Source organism: Mytilus galloprovincialis, chromosome 2 (genome assembly GCF_965363235.1).
Source record: "Mytilus galloprovincialis chromosome 2, xbMytGall1.hap1.1, whole genome shotgun sequence".
NCBI classification, from domain to species: Eukaryota; Metazoa; Mollusca; class Bivalvia; order Mytilida; family Mytilidae; genus Mytilus; species Mytilus galloprovincialis.
Genome location: NC_134839.1, coordinates 13,417,585 through 13,442,673, shown reverse-complemented (window position 1 = coordinate 13,442,673; position 25,089 = coordinate 13,417,585). Strand labels below are relative to the sequence as shown.

Genomic DNA, 25,089 nt, shown 5'->3' with positions numbered 1-25,089 from the left:
TCTTCTCATATATGTTATGATGGTATATGATACTAAACCCCTAACGGGAGGGATTGTGTCTGATATTCATATGATGAAGACATAATCTTTCAATCAGTGCAATTGAAGTCTGGAGCTGGCATGTCAGTTAACTGCTAGTAGTCTGTTGTTATTTATGTATTATTGTCATTTTGTTTAGTTTCTTTTGTTACATCTTCTGACAACAGACTCAGACTTTTCTTAGAATGAATTTTAATGTGCGTATTGTTATGCGTTTACTTTTCTACATTGGCTAGAGGTGTAGGGCCATTAGGGGGAGGTTTGAGATCTCATAAACATGTTTAACCCGCCGCATTTTTGCGCCTGTCCCAAGTCAGAAGCTGCTCGCCTTTGTTAGTCTTTTATTATTTTGTGAATAAATTGGAGTTTAGTATGGCGTTCATTATCACTGAACTAGTATATATATGTGTATTTAGGGGCCAGCTGAAGGACGCCTCCGGGTGTGGGAATTTCTTGCTGCATTGAAGACCTATTGGAGACTTTCTGCTGTTGTCTGTTATATGGTCAGGTTGTTGTCTCTTTGACACATTCCCCATTTCCATTCTCAATTTTATCCTACAGAATGATGATTATGAGAGTGCTGGAAACTTTTAAAAGAGCAGGGATACAGGTGCGCCATCTATCTCAGACTATGCGAATGAATTTTATTTTTACAGGACATTCGGTCTGGTAAGCATCCTAGCTTTACCAGACCGAATGAAATTTTACCAGACCAATTTTTTTTTACATCTAATTGTATATTATCCGACAAAAAACAACAAACATATGTATGACTTTGTTGTGCCCTACTCCTCCCCGAAATGCAAAAATTAAAACAAAATGATGTAACAAGAGGGGATATTGTTATGAAAGTTGTGCACAATTGCTTGAATGCATTTCAGTGAAGAGTAATGTCCCATTTTATTGGATTTTGACAATGTTTGTGAACTAAACATAATTTAGAGTTTCTGTATAAAATATTATTTCCTGTTTCTTCTTTCTTATTCATATATCTTTTGGTTTTCAATTCTTGTGGTTATATTTCATAGCTAAATTTTGTGATCTGCTTGGATTTTTATTCATTTATTGTATTTAAATCGGCAAACCCGGAATTATCCTTATCCATTCCCAGAATCTGATCCGGTTTTATTTACATTTCCGGTTGTGCCAATGATGGCATCCATTGTTGTTTTTGACAGTCAGATATGTTTTTACCCGGATTTACACATTACTGGTTGTCGATGTTCGGCATAAAGCTAGCGGTTGAACAAAACAAACATCGCTGTGGTGAATAATAAAGATGAAAATGAATTTGAGATCGTTTGGCAATTTTGCTAGAATGTTCCATAAAAAAAAACACCGGACATTCGGACCGGAATTCAACAAAATTTTACCAGACCGATCCATTATTCACCGGATTTGTCCGACGGTCCGACGTATTTCGCATAGTCTGCTATCTGGTAAATGACGTCATAAAGGCATGAGAAATTGATGATCTTTGAGGGCATGGAGAGGGGTAGGAGGGGTCCTGATCCCGAAATCCCGGGGTTAAAACACGAAATCCTGAGGTCCCAAATTTAAATAAATTTAAATCCTGACATCCCGAAATTCGAAAAAAGAATTCCCGGATCCCGAAATCCTGAGCTTAAAAAAACACCTGATCCCGGAGTCCTGATAAAGGTCCTATCCCCCCTCATCTTTTGCAGCAAACATGATGAAAGACATGATTCCGAAGTGACATATTTATGAAGTCTTGTAACATGCGTAAGGCTGTTTAAATTTTTTTCTGTGACGCCTTCCTGCCATATCAAAGAAAAAAAACATAATTTATTATTAGCAGTTCCCCCGACATAATTTTTTGGACTAGGGCTAGTTTAGTCATGTTAGTGTTGCGATGAATACTATTTTTATTGAGGATTGTAAAAATAGTAACATAAAAATTACATTATGCCAGTTTTATTGGAAGGCAGCCGGGTCTTGTTTGCAGGTCTTTATTCACAGGGATCAGACGCCTTTCATAATTAGGGCTAGTTGATATAATTTGGGTCGAGCTTGAAGAAACTAGGGCCATATGATAAATTATGTCAGTATGAACATACCTCCATGCTTTTTCTCGACAACTTCCAGCTTGATTCCACTTTCTTCTGCTGCGGCTAGAAGCTTCAGGGTATTCAGATTACCCTTTTCCGTATATAGCTTCATTTTCATTCAAAAATAAGGAGATAATTCGAGATAAAAAAATAAGAAATTTCATCAGTCATAGAACCGGAAATACACGTGTTTGTGTATAAAAAATAAAAACGAACGGGTTTCAGTTCCGAATACTGAAAGTCGGTCACCTGTCACAAGTTGAAAACATAAACAATGACAAAGTTTCCTGCTGAACCCCTAAGAAGACTGTTTTATTTTGTTTCTCCAAATGAAACATCATTCGAGAAACTTGAGGAGGTTCCAAAATATGTGGATGAGGCAAGGTTTTCTTACAGTACCTGTTTAAAGAGACTTATCAGACTATATTTTTATTGTATTAATTACATAATTAACATTAAATCACAGGAGTTTGAAAGACTAACAGTGACAGTAGTAACATCAGAACTTCTCCTAAGGGGGGCCGCATCAGTCATGCTTCAATGATTCCCTATATAATCAACAAAATTTTCCCACAAAAGGGAGGCTCAGCCCTACCCCCTTCCCACCCCCTGGATACGCCTATGAACACTAACAGTCAATTTAATCGTAAAACAGACATGACAATAGTCTGAGGTTTTTCAGTATGCAAACATGCTTGTGATACTTATGCCAATTAGATTATAAGTATCATTAAGTCAACTCTGACAGGGCATTGACAAAGTATTACAAACTTATAGTTTTAATATAAATAGATATATAAGAAGATGTGGTATGAGACAACTCTCCATTCGAGTTTCAATTTGTAAAAGTAAACCATTATGGGTTAAAGTACGGCCTTCAACACAGAGCCTAGCCCCACACTGAACAGCAAGCTGTAAAGGGCCCAAAAATGACTAGTGTAAAAACCATTCAAATCTATTTAAAAAATGAGAATTGAGAAACAATTATGAACAACTTCTATAAAAAACAATTCTAATGCAATTAGTTTGTAAGGATAATTTTCAAAATCTTCTTTTTGTCTATATTGAAACCATTCTGAAGCATAAGAAAAGTAAAATTTCATTTAGTATTCATGTTTGACATCCAGAGTATACATATGACGTCCAGTGTTCTCCCCAGGCCGTTTTAGCGTCGCGGTACCGCGACGCTATATTTTTTCACCGTGATGCTATAATAATTCCCGCGACGCTATAATTATTCCCGCGACGCTATAATTATTTTGAAGATGCTATTTTACCTGTCCTCAATTTCGAACTTTCATCTATTATCGATTATGATCATAAAAATTATATCACCTTTAATTGTAATCCCTTTAAGTCGGACACTATAGGCAATTAAGAGATTAAATAGCATGGTGTTAATTGCCCTCAAGGTGATAACTGTTTGGATGCGAATATCCAAAGCTGACACTTGTGACATGACTAATACCACGTGTCTGCAATCACCCATTTCGACATGGAAAAATGCAATCACAAAACAATTCGAAATCTACGTTTTGTATTAAGAAATTTCAAAGCATGAAACGATTATTATTGTTTTTTAAAAAGATCGTTTATTTGTGCAACTCTCCAAAAATTACTTTCTTTCTCTTCCGGTAATACGAGAGCGAGAATTTTGGTTTACAGCTAAAATAAGTTTAATACTTCTTTAAAAAGTTATCATAATTGGCTTAAGTTTATGTTTAATCCATTTAATGTATTAAAAGCGTCTTATTCATTCACAATCTCTTGTCAAACAATGTTTATTCTCGGACTCATTTTCGTAAATTTTTCTACGGCCGCCATTGCACATTTTTGTGTAAACTACGGATAGGAACCGGACGAGATATGACAAAAATCCGCATTTTCACGATTATGACAACAGATGGACAGTAGACAGAAATAAATATACCAAGAGAGAAAACTACGCATTAACAGACTATTTGTTAGATAACTTTGTTAAAAATACATATCATTTTAATGGAAAGATAAGAAACTACTGGGACTAATTCATTGAGTGCCATGAAACAATGAATTTCATAAACATGATAAAAAAAAGTTTTTAAATTGATTTATTTTTTTTGCTACTTTTGCTACTTTACCTTTACTTAATATAATATAAAAAATAGTTAATTTTGTGTATATAAGGTTGCACTATAGGTATAATGAACCATTCATTCATTTGACTTATTATTGGGTAACTGAAACCACATATTTATTTTTGTTTGGCACAAAAGGAAAAAAATAATTCTGTAACTATAAATGAACAAAGAAAACATAACTGAAACAACTGTTTTTGTGGTTATAGTTTAATTGTATTCTCAGTTATGAATATATAACAATATAAACTAAAACATAGACAATAGACAATAGACAATATTTTATTCGCACAAACACATTTACATTAAATGGTTATGGCATACATATAAAGGAAAAAGAGCAAATTTTGTCAATCACAACTTATTCATTGAAATGAGGCTTTCTTTTTGTTGTACATTGTATTAATTATGCACACCAATAATTTAATTTATTCCATATTGGTATTATTTTAGTAGGTTTCTCTAAATGAATTGGATTTTGAATAAAATAGCATATTCACCTGAGAAAGTGTTATTCACCGCGCTAAACGTCACACGCTTTTACATGCAACGTTATGGTAAAATGTTTCATGTACAATTTGTTTTGGTATATGTTTAACATTAAATACATTTTCTTCTCTTGGAATATGGAATAAAACAATTACTATCTTTTGTTTCGGTAAATATGGGGTTTAATTTACTTTTGAAAAAATGATATTCACTTCGGCCGTCGGCCTCAGTGAATATCATTTTTTCAAAAGTCAATAAAACCGCACATTTACCTCATCAAAAGACAGTAATTGTATAATATTTAAATCTTTCAGGCAATACCATACTTTGTCTCCATGATAATAATAGAAGCAATCGTACGATATATACAAGGGAAGCCATTACCAAGATTCAATGATGGATTTAGTTCTGTTGCTAATGGATTACTCTCATTAATGCATGGGTAATAAATACATAGAAATACATAAATGTGGGATGAGTTCCAATGAGACAACTCTCCATCCATATATATAAATATTAAGTTTTACATAATGGCCTGGCTCATTTAAATGTACATGCATGATTAAGAAGATTTTTAAAAGCATTTGAAAGAAGTAAAATCCTTATACTTTTCAGTATTTACATATTTAGTATGTTCAATATGAATTTATGTAGATTTGAACACTTTGAAGAATATATATATTGATTGATTATTCTGCACAATTAGTTTTGTAAATAACATTTAAGTATTAGATAACAGTCATTTAATTCAACATTGTTTTCTTTTTAATTTAGTTTAGCGAAGCCATGATATTAATTCTCATTTCCAGTTATATCTGTAATAGAAATGTATTTATATGTTCCAATTACCAGAACTAGAAAAGTTTGTCTGTAATAGAAAGGTATTTATATGTTCCAATTACCAGAACTAGAAAAGTTTGTCTGTAATAGAAATGTATTTATATGTTCCAATTACCAGAACTAGAAAGTTATAATAATGGTATGTTTGTGTTCTTACATAAAGCTTAATGTTTTAAACACTTGTATTTTAGGTTGCTGTTCAGATCTATAGAGTTGTCTACTTATGTATGGTTTTATGAGAGGTTTAACATTATACAGTTACCGTGGAACAACCCTTGGACGTGGATTCTTGGAATGGTTGGTGTGGATTTCTGTTACTACTGGGTTCACAGATGGGGACATGGTAATGAATTTGACAATAACCAGGAGTTTTATGTTTTGTGTAACAGTACACAAAATTTTGCCACTAAAAATGCTAAAGTCTATGCCCTGGACCAGCTTGTGACCTATTGCAGGCCCAGGGCTCCCTGCAGAATTTGTGATTACAGGTTATTGCATACTTAGCTATGTCCCTGTTCTGTATAGTAAGCTATAAAAGAGGCCTGTTTTAGAAGTTTTCAGGAATGAAAAATTGTATATATTGAAACGTGAAACTTTGTTGGAAACATATGAGGTGTATCAACACAACATAAGAATACACTGATTTCAATGTGTTAAAAGTTTTTTTCTAAAATTGGTCTTAAAAAAATTCCTTATTCAAGTTAGGAGATAACTGTATTGTATTTTAAGCTCCGACGGCATCAATTGGGGATTTGATGGTCGCAAATTAAGTTTACTGGTGACGCGTTAGCGGAGACAGTAAACGGGTATTTGCGACCATCAAATCCCAAATTGATGCCGTCGGAGCTTAAAATACAATATTGTTATCTCCATTCTAATGAAACTGACAGAAAACAACGTTAAAACATGTATTTAAAATCTGTCATATGCCGTCTGCACTTGCGCGTACGTCCCATAGCATCAATTGTCAATTGATGCCATGAAAGAAAGTGACGTTATCCAATCAAAATGAACGTTACAAACGTTGTTGCATTAGAATGGTTTATTCTAACGATTAATGAGATTTAAAGCTATATATTGACAGCAAAGCATTTTACTTTTATTTTTACAACTTCTTTAACTATTTAGACTTGAAAATATTTTCAGAAGTCAATATAATGTGGGCTGGTCATCAGACGCATCATAGCGCTGAGGATTATAATTTAACAACAGCCCTACGTCAGTCTACTTTTCATAGATATATTAGTTGGGTTAAGTATAACACCTTATAAAATCACTACACATACATGTGTATATCTGTTATCCATCATTTTTATTCTTCATCACCAGCTTTACAAACCTTTGTTTTTTCTGTGTGCATGTAATTGATTCATTGTTTTATTAGGTGAAATTTCTATTGAAATACTGTGAATTCATTATTATTCGTTGGATACCAATTTTCCTGGGTTTCGTGTGTATAGGCTTAGGTAAACCCCCAATTTAAATATTCATCGTATTATAAATTTTGTATAAGCTTTGTATGCAGAGATTAGCTAAACAACAAAAACCAATATCCACGAAAATGCAAGTTTTCTTCAATCCACAAAAATGATAAACAGGAAAATAAATGAATCCACAGAATGTAAAAGATTAAAAAAAATGACATTACAGAAATCTCTGGGCAAGCTAGTTTTTATCTGTTTACACTTCAAAAACAAATTGAAAAAAAAAAGGATAATATGATGTTTCTTTTCAAAAAGTTCTGAAAATGAAGCACTTTTATACTTAGTCTTAGGTATAATCAATCCTTAATGTAAAAGAAATTCTATTGATTCCTTCCTACCTTGCTTTACACAGAAGTGAATATAATTTGGGCAGCACACCAAACCCATCACAGCTCAGAAGATTATAACCTTACCACAGCACTCAGACAGTCCTGCATACTTAAGTATATTTCCTGGGTATGTTAATTATATAATACAAAGATTGAACCAGACAAATTTATCTGAAAGTTATTACATTTTATTAACACTTGTTCAACCAATACCAGACACACTTTAATTGTTTGTTTTTTATAATAGTTGGAAGGAATTTGATCAAATAAAACAGAACCTTTTCTTGTTCCTCAGGTTTTTTAAATGCAAGGCTTACATTGTGAATGTTGATTACCGGTATAAGGGGAAATAACTATTATATCAATATACATAATATTTTAAACAATCTGCATTTTAAATGTAATACAAAGTTATCAATTTTCTTCATAGTTTTTAGGTGGAAAAATTGAATTATAATAATACATTTGTAGTTTTCAAGTTTGATAGGAGTCATTTATGAAAAAGTGAGTTGGTAAAACCAGATTAATTTTTATCTATACTGCCAAAAAGTATAAATGTTGAAATAATAAAATGTTTCTATTTATCAGATGTTTTATCTTCCAATGGCTTTATGTGTGCCACCATCAATTTTCCTGGTCCACAACCAGTTTAGTCTGCTGTACCAGTTCTGGATACATACAGAGGTAATAAAATTGATACATTGAAACTTCTTTATGAAGTCAAAGTCAAAGGGATAGGATGAAAGTATTTGACTTATCCAAGGTCAACTCATCCAAGGTAAGTAGTGTCATGAATTTTGAATGCATGAAATATGGTATGAGAAATGATTAAACTACATATTTTGAACAGTCTGCCTTTTTGTATATGTCAATTCATAATTGGGAAGGGGAGGGTTGGAGGGGTCCTGATCCGGAAATCTCATGCTGAAAAACATGAAATCCTGAGGTCCCAAATTTAAAGAAATATAAATCCCCTCATCCTGAAATTCGAAAAATTAATTCCCAGATCCCAAAAGGACCAATCCCAAAATCCTGAGCTTAAAAATTCCTGATCTTGAAGTCCTGAAAAAGGTCCTGCCCCCCACCCCCTCATAATTGTGTATTCAACCTCCATCGTTTTTGGTCCAGCATGATGACTAAATAACAAGTACAGACACAAATTAAATCATTACACAAATATGAACAAAGATCAGCCACTATAAATTATGTACCAGTAATCATTTTAAGAACCAAACAAGCCCTGAAAGATCAGCCACTATAAATTATGTACCAGTAATCATTTTCAGAACCAAACAAGCCCTGAAAGATCAGCCACTATAAATTATGTACCAGTAATCATTTTAACCAAACAAGCCCTGAAAGATCAGCCACTATAAATTATGTACCAGTAATCATTTTCAGAACCAAACAAGCCCTGAAACATCAGCCACTATAAATTATGTACCAGTAATCATTTTCAGAATCAAACAAGTCCTGAAAGATCAGCCACTATAAATTATGTACCAGTAATCATTTTCAGAATCAAACAAGCCCTGAAAGATCAGCCACTATAAATTATGTACCAGTAATCATTTTCAGAATCAAACAAGCCCTGAAAGATCAGCCACTATAAATTATGTACCAGTAATCATTTTCAGAACCAAACAAGCCCTGAAAGATCACTAATTAGGGACATCTGCTTTACATTCACTATAAACATTAGAATTTATTGCAGTGACATGTTTTATTTCAGACAATTAAAAGCATTGGTCCATTAGAATGGATTTTGAATAGTCCAGGCCACCACAGAGCCCACCATGGCAGAAATAGACAGTATATAGATAAAAACTTTGGAGGAACACTCATTATATTTGACAGACTATTTGGTAAATATTTATACACAACTTCAAACAACTGGGGAACTGAAATAATTTTATATAAAGCGACTAAAGCAAAATTTATATTTGAATTATGACTTATATCTATTTTTATGCACCCTCTGAAACGGAAGTTTTACCCTGTCCCTCTGTACAGTCGTACATATGTAAGTCCTGTATATATGTCCAAAAATTGATTTCTGTTCTCTAACTTTAGTTTCCACAACCAAATGTTATGAAACCTGTACACAATGCTATTATTACCACAAACCACAAATCAAGTTTGAATTTGGGTAGCGTCACTTTTACAGTTCTTCAGTTATGTCCCTTAAAAATGTTATATGTTAGTGTGGGGACATCATCTGTGTCCCATGGACCCAGACACATTCCCCATTTATCTGTTATATGGAACACTACACCCATTCAGCTTTAATAATTTTTATTGTTCATTTAGAATAATTCATGTGTTTTCAGAACAATGTTCTTACAATGTTATAAGAATATAAATAGGATATATAGTTTTCTAACAAACAGAGATTTTTAGAGGCACTTTTGATTTATTTGTCATATGACATTTATAAAAAAATTTGCTGTAACAAAGCAAAAGTTAATACTATAAACTTTTTGGTTTTGGGCAATATAAGATTCTATCTTACAATTACTTAATATTTACTATAAACATTCTATATTATTAATTATGTCATGGAGAATCCTTGTGTTTTGTTTTAGATATTAATGTGATATTTTCCTTAAAGTCATAGGAAACAAGTGACTGGTGAAAAATAATGTTTATCCAATTCTTGAACCAATGCATATATATCATAAACTTAGTCTTGTCTGCATGAATTTATCATTTTATACGATCCATATCTTATAATAGTAAAAAAAAATGTCTCTCAGTTTGTTATGATGTGAAAATATGGCAGCTAATTTATTATCGTGATTTGAAGACGTAGTTTATCAATTTTTCACCTTAGTAAACAATCAACAATCATGTATTTTTATGAGAAAGGTCGCGCTGAGTTCCTGAATATGGAAAACATAATGGTGAATTGTTTACTGGAAGCAAACAATTAAAAAAAAGTAACTTTCATCATAATTTGGAAAAAATGTAGAATTTTCTTGAGACAAAAGTATATGTACACAAGTTTTATAATAAAAACTATCCATTTACCGGTAGTTATAAAAAAACATTTGCATCATATTTTTTTTTAATTTGAAGTTTCATATGAATTAAAGCTTTTACATTTACATTCAGAAAATTATATGTATTTTTTATTAGGAACATTTGCAGCAGAAAAAGAAGAAGTTGTTTATGGTCTTGTACATCCTCTAGATTCATGGGGTCCTATTCACTCACAGGTAGGCACTATTTTTTATTTGTCATTTTTGTTTGGAAACTATATGAATGATTGAATAACAGATCAAGTAATGAAACAGAACAGTAATTTAGTAATGTATGCAGTATATTTACCGATTGTTATTGATAGTCAGTTGAACAAATTCTGAAAGTTTTTGCAACTTTTATGTTTTTTTTATATGCCACTTACATGAAATAGGTAAAATATATGTCTGCAGTTACTCTTCTTGTTTTAATTCTTATAACATTAACAGTCTAGTCCTTTAACTTTATTTCTCTGTTGGTATGGTAATTGGTACATGATTTTTTGTCGAGCCTGCAACTTTTGTTGCAGAAAGCTCGACATAGAGATAGTGATCAGGCGGCGGCGGCAGTGTTATCTAACTTCTTAAAAGCTTTATATTTAAGAAGGTGGAAAACCTGGATGCTTCATACTTTGTATATGGATGCCTCGTGTTACCAAGTTTCCATCAGTCACTTGTCCAATGTCCTTGATCTCATTTTCATGGTTCAGTGACCTTTGAATAAAAGTGACACCTAACATCCACGTATTCCAACATCAGTCTGAATTCCGATAGCAAAAAATCTTATTCGGAAGACTCCGTATACATACTATAAGTACTTTATTGTAATTAAATTACAAAATATTGATCACATGATGCTAGTATTACTAGACTTTCAATTGCTTTTAATCAATCCGACATTAATATAATGTTTCGGCGGTTTTTGTATTATATGCTAATGATAAATGTATAACATTTATGAAAGGGTTTAAGCATTGTAGGCCCGCCATCATCAGGGATTTACCTATATCAATTTATTTTAATTTTGTCGTTGTCAATAGATCTGCAATATTTTTATGCTTTTTATAAGCTATTATTGGTTTGCTTGAAAATATTTCGTTGCAAACTGCATCCTGTTGTAGTAGGTCCCAATGTTTACTAATGCATTGTTTTAATTTATGAATGCATGGATTAAATTTCGTTGCCAATACTAAAGGAATTTCCTTTGTATTTTGTTTGGCCTTTTTTCTTATTAATTCAGATCTATTACATGATAATGCCTCAGTTATGTACTTTTCGATTTCAATCTCCTTGTATCCTCTCTTTAATAAGTTCGATCTGAACTGTAACAAAATATATTGTAAATCAACATCATTATTTGTTGTTCTAATGTATCTGATTACTTCGCCCTTGATAAACCCTGCAAACACATGTCTACTGTGACAGCTTTTACGATCTAGATAAAGGAAGGCATTTGTCGGTTTAAAGTGTGTTTTCACATCCAAAATATTTTCATTAGAAAATCTAGTTCCTTTGAAAATATTAACATCAAGAAATATTATTTCTTTAGATGAGAATTCTAGTGTGAATTTCAGGAACGGATGATGATTATTTGCTAACTTTAGCAAATCCTTTATTTCCTTCGAATCGCCGTGATATATTAATATAATATCATCACGATACCTTCCATAGAAAAATATATTTTTTCTATGTTCAAACTTAGAAAGAATTTCTTTCATAATTTTATACATGAGTATATCACAGATTTCCGGGCTAGGCACGGCTCCTATTGCGGCTCCTATTCTTTGCTTATATAGCTGTCCATTAAAATCAAAAATGTTGTTCTCTAAAATTGATCTGAGGAGATAGATTAAATCATCCGTCGGTGGGCATTTGATTTTGCAATCTGATTTATCAATTTGATCATACGAAATTCTAACTGCCGATAATAATTCATCAATCGGGCAATTAGTGTACATTGATACTACATCAAAACTACACAGCCAGCAATCTGCATTAGGCTTAATTCTTTCCAACTTGTATATTAGATCAGACGTATCCTTTATATACGTGTGTTGTTTTTGTACCATAGGTACTAAAAAATAATCGATATAGCGTCCAATAAATTCTGTGACAGTACCAATCTGAGATATGATTGGCCGACATGGCGGCATTATGTTATCAATGTTAAACCCATATTTATTGATTTTTACTAATTCCGATTCATTTAATCGGTGTATTTTAGGCAAGATATGCATATACCCAGGTCCATAATCAATTTGATTACCATTATTAAGGTAATTAAATGTGGAGTAATCTATAACACCTTTGGTGTACATGCCTTTGACATATGTATTGATATTACATCTAAGTGCTTTGAATAAAAGTGACACCTAACATCCACGTATTCCAACATCAATCTGAATTCCGATAGCAAAAAATCTTATTCGGAAGACTCCGTATAAATACTATAAGTACTTTATTGTAATTAAATTACAAAATATTGATCACATGATGCTAGTATTACTAGACTTTCAATTGCTTTTAATCTTTGAATAAAAGTGACACCTAACATCCACGTATTCCAACATCAATCTGAATTCCGATAGCAAAAAATCTTATTCGGAAGACTCCGTATACATACTATAAGTACTTTATTGTAATTAAATTACAAAATATTGATCACATGATGCTAGTATTACTAGACTTTCAATTGCTTTTAATCAATCCGACATTAATATAATGTTTCGGCGGTTTTTGTATTATATGCTAATGATAAATGTATAACATTTATGAAAGGGTTTAAGCATTGTAGGCCCGCCATCATCAGGGATTTACCTATATCAATTTATTTTAATTTTGTCGTTGTCAATAGATCTGCAATATTTTTATGCTTTTTATAAGCTATTATTGGTTTGCTTGAAAATATTTCGTTGCAAACTGCATCCTGTTTTAGTAGGTCCCAATGTTTACTAATGCATTGTTTTAATTTATGAATGCATGGATTAAATTTCGTTGCCAATACTAAAGGAATTTCCTTTGTATTTTGTTTGGCCTTTTTTCTTATTAAATCAGATCTATTACATGATAATGCCTCAGTTATGTACTTTTCGATTTCAATCTCCTTGTATCCTCTCTTTAATAAGTTCGATCTGAACTGTAACAAAATATATTGTAAATCAACATCATTATTTGTTGTTCTAATGTATCTGATTACTTCGCCCTTGATAAACCCTGCAAACACATGTCTGCTGTGACAGCTTTTACGATCTAGATAAAGGAAGGCATTTGTCGGTTTAAAGTGTGTTTTCACATCCAAAATATTTTCATTAGAAAATCTAGTTCCTTTGAAAATATTAACATCAAGAAATATTATTTCTTTAGATGAGAATTCTAGTGTGAATTTCAGGAACGGATGATGATTATTTGCTAACTTTAGCAAATCCTTTATTTCCTTCGAATCGCCGTGATATATTAATATAATATCATCACGATACCTTCCATAGAAAAATATATTTTTTCTATGTTCAAACTTAGAAAGAATTTCTTTCATAATTTTATACATGAGTATATCACAGATTTCCGGGCTAGGCACGGCTCCTATTGCGGCTCCTATTCTTTGCTTATATAGCTGTTCATTAAAATCAAAAATGTTGTTCTCTAAAATTGATCTGAGGAGATAGATTAAATCATCCGTCGGTGGGCATTTGATTTTGTAATCTGATTTATCAATTTGATCATACGAAATTCTAACTGCCGATAATAATTCATCAATCGGGCAATTAGTGTACATTGATACTACATCAAAACTACACAGCCAGCAATCTGCATTAGGCTTAATTCTTTCCAACTTGTATATTAGATCAGACGTATCCTTTATATACGTGTGTTGTTTTTGTACCATAGGTACTAAAAAGTAATCGATATAGCGTCCAATAAATTCTGTGACAGTACCAATCTGAGATATGATTGGCCGACATGGCGGCATTATGTTATCAATGTTAAACCCATATTTATTAATTTTTACTAATTCCGATTCATTTAATCGGTGTATTTTAGGCAAGATATGCATATACCCAGGTCCATAATCAATTTGATTACCATTATTAAGGTAATTAAATGTGGAGTAATCTATAACACCTTTGGTGTACATGCCTTTGACATATGTATTGATATTACATCTAAGTGCTTTTAGGTCAAAGTTTTCCAATTTGGTGTAATGCTGTGTATTTAATTGGCGATCGCCTTCAAGAAGGTAATTGACCTTATCTAAAATAACAACATTGTTACTTTTATCGGCTTTCTTAATGATTAATGATTCATCATTTAACAGAGAAGAAATGCCGGACCTCTGTGAAAGACTTAGATTGTTTCGAAATTTTCGAATTTGCATTGAAGATAGTTCGTGCTTTGTATTAAACAGGTAATTTTCAAGGGTGTTGCAGCTTAAAGGTGGCGTATGTCCAGATTTAACTCTGAAGGGATGAATTTCATCCAAGTTACCATGATATAAGTAACGACATCTCATTTTTCTGGCTAATTCATCAAAATCATGTAATAAGTCCTGCTTTGCCCTTTTGACTGACGGTGAAGGAATGAATTTCAAACCTCTGGATAAAACCAAATACTCGTCATCAGTTAATTTTCTATGCGAAAGATTAACAACCTGTTTTCTAGCTTGTGATAGCATAAATTCTAGCTTACTTTGCTGCATTGCAGCTTTGTTTTTCAGCCTTCGTTTGTGTTTATTTCTTTTAGCATATTTCTTATAATGTCTAGCCATATCTGTGATCACAAAGACTAGTCAAACTTTGAATAAAAGTGACACCTAACATCCACGTATTCCAACATCAATCTGAATTCCGATAGCAAAAAATCTTATTCGGAAGACTCCGTATAAATACTATAAGTACTTTATTGTAATTAAATTACAAAATATTGATCACATGATGCTAGTATTACTAGACTTTCAATTGCTTTTAATCAATCCGACATTAATATAATGTTTCGGCGGTTTTTGTATTATATGCTAATGATAAATGTATAACATTTATGAAAGGGTTTAAGCATTGTAGGCCCGCCATCATCAGGGATTTACCTATATCAATTTATTTTAATTTTGTCGTTGTCAATAGATCTGCAATATTTTTATGCTTTTTATAAGCTATTATTGGTTTGCTTGAAAATATTTCGTTGCAAACTGCATCCTGTTTTAGTAGGTCCCAATGTTTACTAATGCATTGTTTTAATTTATGAATGCATGGATTAAATTTCGTTGCCAATACTAAAGGAATTTCCTTTGTATTTTGTTTGGCCTTTTTTCTTATTAAATCAGATCTATTACATGATAATGCCTCAGTTATGTACTTTTCGATTTCAATCTCCTTGTATCCTCTCTTTAATAAGTTCGATCTGAACTGTAACAAAATATATTGCAAATCAACATCATTATTTGTTGTTCTAATGTATCTGATTACTTCGCCCTTGATAAACCCTGCAAACACATGTCTGCTGTGACAGCTTTTACGATCTAGATAAAGGAAGGCATTTGTCGGTTTAAAGTGTGTTTTCACATCCAAAATATTTTCATTAGAAAATCTAGTTCCTTTGAAAATATTAACATCAAGAAATATTATTTCTGAATAATCTTTGAATAAAAGTGACACCTAACATCCACGTATTCCAACATCAATCTGAATTCCGATAGCAAAAAATCTTATTCGGAAGACTCCGTATACATACTATAAGTACTTTATTGTAATTAAATTACAAAATATTGATCACATGATGCTAGTATTACTAGACTTTCAATTGCTTTTAATCAATCCGACATTAATATAATGTTTCGGCGGTTTTTGTATTATATGCTAATGATAAATGTATAACATTTATGAAAGGGTTTAAGCATTGTAGGCCCGCCATCATCAGGGATTTACCTATATCAATTTATTTTAATTTTGTCGTTGTCAATAGATCTGCAATATTTTTATGCTTTTTATAAGCTATTATTGGTTTGCTTGAAAATATTTCGTTGCAAACTGCATCCTGTTTTAGTAGGTCCCAATGTTTACTAATGCATTGTTTTAATTTATGAATGCATGGATTAAATTTCGTTGCCAATACTAAAGGAATTTCCTTTGTATTTTGTTTGGCCTTTTTTCTTATTAAATCAGATCTATTACATGATAATGCCTCAGTTATGTACTTTTCGATTTCAATCTCCTTGTATCCTCTCTTTAATAAGTTCGATCTAAACTGTAACAAAATATATTGTAAATCAACATCATTATTTGTTGTTCTAATGTATCTGATTACTTCGCCCTTGATAAACCCTGCAAACACATGTCTGCTGTGACAGCTTTTACGATCTAGATAAAGGAAGGCATTTGTCGGTTTAAAGTGTGTTTTCACATCCAAAATATTTTCATTAGAATTGATTGATTAAAAGCAATTGAAAGTCTAGTAATACTAGCATCATGTGATCAATATTTTGTAATTTAATTACAATAAAGTACTTATAGTATGTATACGGAGTCTTCCGAATAAGATTTTTTGCTATCGGAATTCAGATTGATGTTGGAATACGTGGATGTTAGGTGTCACTTTTATTCAAAAATTTAATCCATGCATTCATAAATTAAAACAATGCATTAGTAAACATTGGGACCTACTTAAACAGGATGCAGTTTGCAACGAAATATTTTCAAGCAAACCAATAATAGCTTATAAAAAGCATAAAAATATTGCAGATCTATTGACAACGACAAAATTAAAATAAATTGATATAGGTAAATCCCTGATGATGGCGGGCCTACAATGCTTAAACCCTTTCATAAATGTTATACATTTATCATTAGCATATAATACAAAAACCGCCGAAACATTATATTAATGTCGGATTGATTAAAAGCAATTGAAAGTCTAGTAATACTAGCATCATGTGATCAATATTTTGTAATTTAATTACAATAAAGTACTTATAGTATGTATACGGAGTCTTCCGAATAAGATTTTTTGCTATCGGAATTCAGATTGATGTTGGAATACGTGGATGTTAGGTGTCACTTTTATTCAAAGATATTTTCAAAGGAACTAGATTTTCTAATGAAAATATTTTGGATGTGAAAACACACTTTAAACCGACAAATGCCTTCCTTTATCTAGATCGTAAAAGCTGTCACAGCAGACATGTGTTTGCAGGGTTTATCAAGGGCGAAGTAATCAGATACATTAGAACAACAAATAATGATGTTGATTTACAATATATTTTGTTACAGTTCAGATCGAACTTATTAAAGAGAGGATACAAGGAGATTGAAATCGAAAAGTACATAACTGAGGCATTATCATGTAATAGATCTGATTTAATAAGAAAAAAGGCCAAACAAAATACAAAGGAAATTCCTTTAGTATTGGCAACGAAATTTAATCCATGCATTCATAAATTAAAACAATGCATTAGTAAACATTGGGACCTACTTAAACAGGATGCAGTTTGCAACGAAATATTTTCAAGCAAACCAATAATAGCTTATAAAAAGCATAAAAATATTGCAGATCTATTGACAACGACAAAATTAAAATAAATTGATATAGGTAAATCCCTGATGATGGCGGGCCTACAATGCTTAAACCCTTTCATAAATGTTATACATTTATCATTAGCATATAATACAAAAACCGCCGAAACATTATATTAATGTCGGATTGATTAAAAGCAATTGAAAGTCTAGTAATACTAGCATCATGTGATCAATATTTTGTAATTTAATTACAATAAAGTACTTATAGTATGTATACGGAGTCTTCCGAATAAGATTTTTTGCTATCGGAATTCAGATTGATGTTGGAATACGTGGATGTTAGGTGTCACTTTTATTCAAAAACAATAAATATTTTATTGGTTTATTTGAAATAACTAGTGCTTGGCACTTGATACCTAGTGAAGAAAAACAATAATATTTATTGTTTTTATTTATAACGTAATTTTGGAATTTATATTTTCCATCAAATTGGTATGTATTGAAGTACGTGTTACTCTTAACATAATTACAGAAGTAACAGAGCCAATGAAAATCAGTTTAGGCAAATACACCACGCCTCCTAACATTTCGTTCTGTTGATATTGCATTGATAATAGTCTTTCAGATACTAGTCTCTGTGATCACAGATATGGCTAGACATTATAAGAAATATGCTAAAAGAAATAAACACAAACGAAGGCTGAAAAACAAAGCTGCAATGCAGCAAAGTAAGCTAGAATTTATGCTATCACAAGCTAGAAAACAGGTTGTTAATCTTTCGCATAGAAAATTAACTGATGACGAGTATTTGGTTTTATCCAGAGGTTTGAAATTCATTCCTTCACCGTCAGTCAAAAGGGCAAAGCAGGACTTATTACATGATTTTGATGAATTAGCCAGAAAAATGAGATGTCGTTACTTATATCATGGTAACTTGGATGAAATTCATCCCTTCAGAGTTAAATCTGGACATACGCCACCTTTAAGCTGCAACACCCTTGAAAATTACCTGTTTAATACAAAGCACGAACTATCTTCAATGCAAATTCGAAAATTTCGAAACAATCTAAGTCTTTCACAGAGGTCCGGCATTTCTTCTCTGTTAAATGATGAATCATTAATCATTAAGAAAGCCGATAAAAGTAACAATGTTGTTATTTTAGATAAGGTCAATTACCTTCTTGAAGGCGATCGCCAATTAAATACACAGCATTACACCAAATTGGAAAACTTTGACCTAAAAGCACTTAGATGTAATATCAATACATATGTCAAAGGCATGTACACCAAAGGTGTTATAGATTACTCCACATTTAATTACCTTAATAATGGTAATCAAATTGATTATGGACCTGGGTATATGCATATCTTGCCTAAAATACACCGATTAAATGAATCGGAATTAGTAAAAATTAATAAATATGGGTTTAACATTGATAACATAATGCCGCCATGTCGGCCAATCATATCTCAGATTGGTACTGTCACAGAATTTATTGGACGCTATATCGATTATTTTTTAGTACCTATGGTACAAAAACAACACACGTATATAAAGGATACGTCTGATCTAATATACAAGTTGGAAAGAATTAAGCCTAATGCAGATTGCTGGCTGTGTAGTTTTGATGTAGTATCAATGTACACTAATTGCCCGATTGATGAATTATTATCGGCAGTTAGAATTTCGTATGATCAAATTGATAAATCAGATTACAAAATCAAATGCCCACCGACGGATGATTTAATCTATCTCCTCAGATCAATTTTAGAGAACAACATTTTTGATTTTAATGGACAGCTATATAAGCAAAGAATAGGAGCCGCAATAGGAGCCGTGCCTAGCCCGGAAATCTGTGATATACTCATGTATAAAATTATGAAAGAAATTCTTTCTAAGTTTGAACATAGAAAAAATATATTTTTCTATGGAAGGTATCGTGATGATATTATATTAATATATCACGGCGATTCGAAGGAAATAAAGGATTTGCTAAAGTTAGCAAATAATCATCATCCGTTCCTGAAATTCACACTAGAATTCTCATCTAAAGAAATAATATTTCTTGATGTTAATATTTTCAAAGGAACTAGATTTTCTAATGAAAATATTTTGGATGTGAAAACACACTTTAAACCGACAAATGCCTTCCTTTATCTAGATCGTAAAAGCTGTCACAGCAGACATGTGTTTGCAGGGTTTATCAAGGGCGAAGTAATCAGATACATTAGAACAACAAATAATGATGTTGATTTACAATATATTTTGTTACAGTTCAGATCGAACTTATTAAAGAGAGGATACAAGGAGATTGAAATCGAAAAGTACATAACTGAGGCATTATCATGTAATAGATCTGATTTAATAAGAAAAAAGGCCAAACAAAATACAAAGGAAATTCCTTTAGTATTGGCAACGAAATTTAATCCATGCATTCATAAATTAAAACAATGCATTAGTAAACATTGGGACCTACTTAAACAGGATGCAGTTTGCAACGAAATATTTTCAAGCAAACCAATAATAGCTTATAAAAAGCATAAAAATATTGCAGATCTATTGACAACGACAAAATTAAAATAAATTGATATAGGTAAATCCCTGATGATGGCGGGCCTACAATGCTTAAACCCTTTCATAAATGTTATACATTTATCATTAGCATATAATACAAAAACCGCCGAAACATTATATTAATGTCGGATTGATTAAAAGCAATTGAAAGTCTAGTAATACTAGCATCATGTGATCAATATTTTGTAATTTAATTACAATAAAGTACTTATAGTATGTATACGGAGTCTTCCGAATAAGATTTTTTGCTATCGGAATTCAGATTGATGTTGGAATACGTGGATGTTAGGTGTCACTTTTATTCATAGAATTTATGCTATCACAAGCTAGAAAACAGGTTGTTAATCTTTCGCATAGAAAATTAACTGATGACGAGTATTTGGTTTTATCCAGAGGTTTGAAATTCATTCCTTCACCGTCAGTCAAAAGGGCAAAGCAGGACTTATTACATGATTTTGATGAATTAGCCAGAATAATGAGATGTCGTTACTTATATCATGGTAACTTGGATGAAATTCATCCCTTCAGAGTTAAATCTGGACATACGCCACCTTTAAGCTGCAACACCCTTGAAAATTACCTGTTTAATACAAAGCACGAACTATCTTCAATGCAAATTCGAAAATTTCGAAACAATCTAAGTCTTTCACAGAGGTCCGGCATTTCTTCTCTGTTAAATGATGAATCATTAATCATTAAGAAAGCCGATAAAAGTAACAATGTTGTTATTTTAGATAAGGTCAATTACCTTCTTGAAGGCGATCGCCAATTAAATACACAGCATTACACCAAATTGGAAAACTTTGACCTAAAAGCACTTAGATGTAATATCAATACATATGTCAAAGGCATGTACACCAAAGGTGTTATAGATTACTCCACATTTAATTACCTTAATAATGGTAATCAAATTGATTATGGACCTGGGTATATGCATATCTTGCCTAAAATACACCGATTAAATGAATCGGAATTAGTAAAAATTAATAAATATGGGTTTAACATTGATAACATAATGCCGCCATGTCGGCCAATCATATCTCAGATTGGTACTGTCACAGAATTTATTGGACGCTATATCGATTATTTTTTAGTACCTATGGTACAAAAACAACACACGTATATAAAGGATACGTCTGATCTAATATACAAGTTGGAAAGAATTAAGCCTAATGCAGATTGCTGGCTGTGTAGTTTTGATGTAGTATCAATGTACACTAATTGCCCGATTGATGAATTATTATCGGCAGTTAGAATTTCGTATGATCAAATTGATAAATCAGATTACAAAATCAAATGCCCACCGACGGATGATTTAATCTATCTCCTCAGATCAATTTTAGAGAACAACATTTTTGATTTTAATGGACAGCTATATAAGCAAAGAATAGGAGCCGCAATAGGAGCCGTGCCTAGCCCGGAAATCTGTGATATACTCATGTATAAAATTATGAAAGAAATTCTTTCTAAGTTTGAACATAGAAAAAATATATTTTTCTATGGAAGGTATTGTGATGATATTATATTAATATATCACGGCGATTCGAAGGAAATAAAGGATTTGCTAAAGTTAGCAAATAATCATCATCCGTTCCTGAAATTCACACTAGAATTCTCATCTAAAGAAATAATATTTCTTGATGTTAATATTTTCAAAGGAACTAGATTTTCTAATGAAAATATTTTGGATGTGAAAACACACTTTAAACCGACAAATGCCTTCCTTTATCTAGATCGTAAAAGCTGTCACAGCAGACATGTGTTTGCAGGGTTTATCAAGGGCGAAGTAATCAGATACATTAGAACAACAAATAATGATGTTGATTTACAATATATTTTGTTACAGTTTAGATCGAACTTATTAAAGAGAGGATACAAGGAGATTGAAATCGAAAAGTACATAACTGAGGCATTATCATGTAATAGATCTGATTTAATAAGAAAAAAGGCCAAACAAAATACAAAGGAAATTCCTTTAGTATTGGCAACGAAATTTAATCCATGCATTCATAAATTAAAACAATGCATTAGTAAACATTGGGACCTACTAAAACAGGATGCAGTTTGCAACGAAATATTTTCAAGCAAACCAATAATAGCTTATAAAAAGCATAAAAATATTGCAGATCTATTGACAACGACAAAATTAAAATAAATTGATATAGGTAAATCCCTGATGATGGCGGGCCTACAATGCTTAAACCCTTTCATAAATGTTATACATTTATCATTAGCATATAATACAAAAACCGCCGAAACATTATATTAATGTCGGATTGATTAAAAGCAATTGAAAGTCTAGTAATACTAGCATCATGTGATCAATATTTTGTAATTTAATTACAATAAAGTACTTATAGTATGTATACGGAGTCTTCCGAATAAGATTTTTTGCTATCGGAATTCAGATTGATGTTGGAATACGTGGATGTTAGGTGTCACTTTTATTCAAAGGAAACATTATATTAATGTCGGATTGATTAAAAGCAATTGAAAGTCTAGTAATACTAGCATCATGTGATCAATATTTTGTAATTTAATTACAATAAAGTACTTATAGTATGTATACGGAGTCTTCCGAATAAGATTTTTTGCTATCGGAATTCAGATTGATGTTGGAATACGTGGATGTTAGGTGTCACTTTTATTCAAAAATATTGCAGATCTATTGACAACGACAAAATTAAAATAAATTGATATAGGTAAATCCCTGATGATGGCGGGCCTACAATGCTTAAACCCTTTCATAAATGTTATACATTTATCATTAGCATATAATACAAAAACCGCCGAAACATTATATTAATGTCGGATTGATTAAAAGCAATTGAAAGTCTAGTAATACTAGCATCATGTGATCAATATTTTGTAATTTAATTACAATAAAGTACTTATAGTATGTATACGGAGTCTTCCGAATAAGATTTTTTGCTATCGGAATTCAGATTGATGTTGGAATACGTGGATGTTAGGTGTCACTTTTATTCAAAATCTGGACATACGCCACCTTTAAGCTGCAACACCCTTGAAAATTACCTGTTTAATACAAAGCACGAACTATCTTCAATGCAAATTCGAAAATTTCGAAACAATCTAAGTCTTTCACAGAGGTCCGGCATTTCTTCTCTGTTAAATGATGAATCATTAATCATTAAGAAAGCCGATAAAAGTAACAATGTTGTTATTTTAGATAAGGTCAATTACCTTCTTGAAGGCGATCGCCAATTAAATACACAGCATTACACCAAATTGGAAAACTTTGACCTAAAAGCACTTAGATGTAATATCAATACATATGTCAAAGGCATGTACACCAAAGGTGTTATAGATTACTCCACATTTAATTACCTTAATAATGGTAATCAAATTGATTATGGACCTGGGTATATGCATATCTTGCCTAAAATACACCGATTAAATGAATCGGAATTAGTAAAAATCAATAAATATGGGTTTAACATTGATAACATAATGCCGCCATGTCGGCCAATCATATCTCAGATTGGTACTGTCACAGAATTTATTGGACGCTATATCGATTATTTTTTAGTACCTATGGTACAAAAACAACACACGTATATAAAGGATACGTCTGATCTAATATACAAGTTGGAAAGAATTAAGCCTAATGCAGATTGCTGGCTGTGTAGTTTTGATGTAGTATCAATGTACACTAATTGCCCGATTGATGAATTATTATCGGCAGTTAGAATTTCGTATGATCAAATTGATAAATCAGATTGCAAAATCAAATGCCCACCGACGGATGATTTAATCTATCTCCTCAGATCAATTTTAGAGAACAACATTTTTGATTTTAATGGACAGCTATATAAGCAAAGAATAGGAGCCGCAATAGGAGCCGTGCCTAGCCCGGAAATCTGTGATATACTCATGTATAAAATTATGAAAGAAATTCTTTCTAAGTTTGAACATAGAAAAAATATATTTTTCTATGGAAGGTATCGTGATGATATTATATTAATATATCACGGCGATTCGAAGGAAATAAAGGATTTGCTAAAGTTAGCAAATAATCATCATCCGTTCCTGAAATTCACACTAGAATTCTCATCTAAAGAAATAATATTTCTTGATGTTAATATTTTCAAAGGAACTAGATTTTCTAATGAAAATATTTTGGATGTGAAAACACACTTTAAACCGACAAATGCCTTCCTTTATCTAGATCGTAAAAGCTGTCACAGTAGACATGTGTTTGCAGGGTTTATCAAGGGCGAAGTAATCAGATACATTAGAACAACAAATAATGATGTTGATTTACAATATATTTTGTTACAGTTCAGATCGAACTTATTAAAGAGAGGATACAAGGAGATTGAAATCGAAAAGTACATAACTGAGGCATTATCATGTAATAGATCTGAATTAATAAGAAAAAAGGCCAAACAAAATACAAAGGAAATTCCTTTAGTATTGGCAACGAAATTTAATCCATGCATTCATAAATTAAAACAATGCATTAGTAAACATTGGGACCTACTACAACAGGATGCAGTTTGCAACGAAATATTTTCAAGCAAACCAATAATAGCTTATAAAAAGCATAAAAATATTGCAGATCTATTGACAACGACAAAATTAAAATAAATTGATATAGGTAA

At 31.7% G+C, this 25,089-nt stretch overlaps 2 protein-coding genes across 4 annotated transcripts in view; one reads left to right on the top strand and one right to left on the bottom strand.

Annotated features, from left to right (window-relative positions):
• The window catches only part of LOC143062945 (methionine--tRNA ligase, cytoplasmic-like), a 120,648-nt gene extending 118,345 nt beyond the window's left edge, over positions 1 to 2,303 (bottom strand). Inside the window, exon 1 of one of the 2 annotated variants that reach the window (XM_076234801.1) lies at positions 2,118 to 2,303. In XM_076234801.1, the coding sequence (XP_076090916.1) occupies positions 2,118 to 2,226 (109 nt within the window). In that variant the 5' untranslated portion in view covers positions 2,227 to 2,303. The remainder of the gene's footprint in view (positions 1 to 2,117) is intronic. The other variant, XM_076234800.1, reaches the window with a different exon arrangement.
• The window catches only part of LOC143062946 (alkylglycerol monooxygenase-like), a 38,839-nt gene that overhangs the window by 3,655 nt on the left and 10,095 nt on the right, over positions 1 to 25,089 (top strand). Inside the window, exons 2-7 of one of the 2 annotated variants that reach the window (XM_076234803.1) lie at positions 5,029 to 5,156; positions 5,746 to 5,897; positions 6,701 to 6,804; positions 7,956 to 8,051; positions 9,100 to 9,232; positions 10,506 to 10,585. In XM_076234803.1, the coding sequence (XP_076090918.1) occupies positions 5,029 to 5,156; positions 5,746 to 5,897; positions 6,701 to 6,804; positions 7,956 to 8,051; positions 9,100 to 9,232; positions 10,506 to 10,585 (693 nt within the window). Of the gene's footprint in view, positions 1 to 5,028; positions 5,157 to 5,745; positions 5,898 to 6,700; positions 6,805 to 7,390; positions 7,495 to 7,955; positions 8,052 to 9,099; positions 9,233 to 10,505; positions 10,586 to 25,089 lie in introns of both variants that reach the window. The other variant, XM_076234802.1, reaches the window with a different exon arrangement.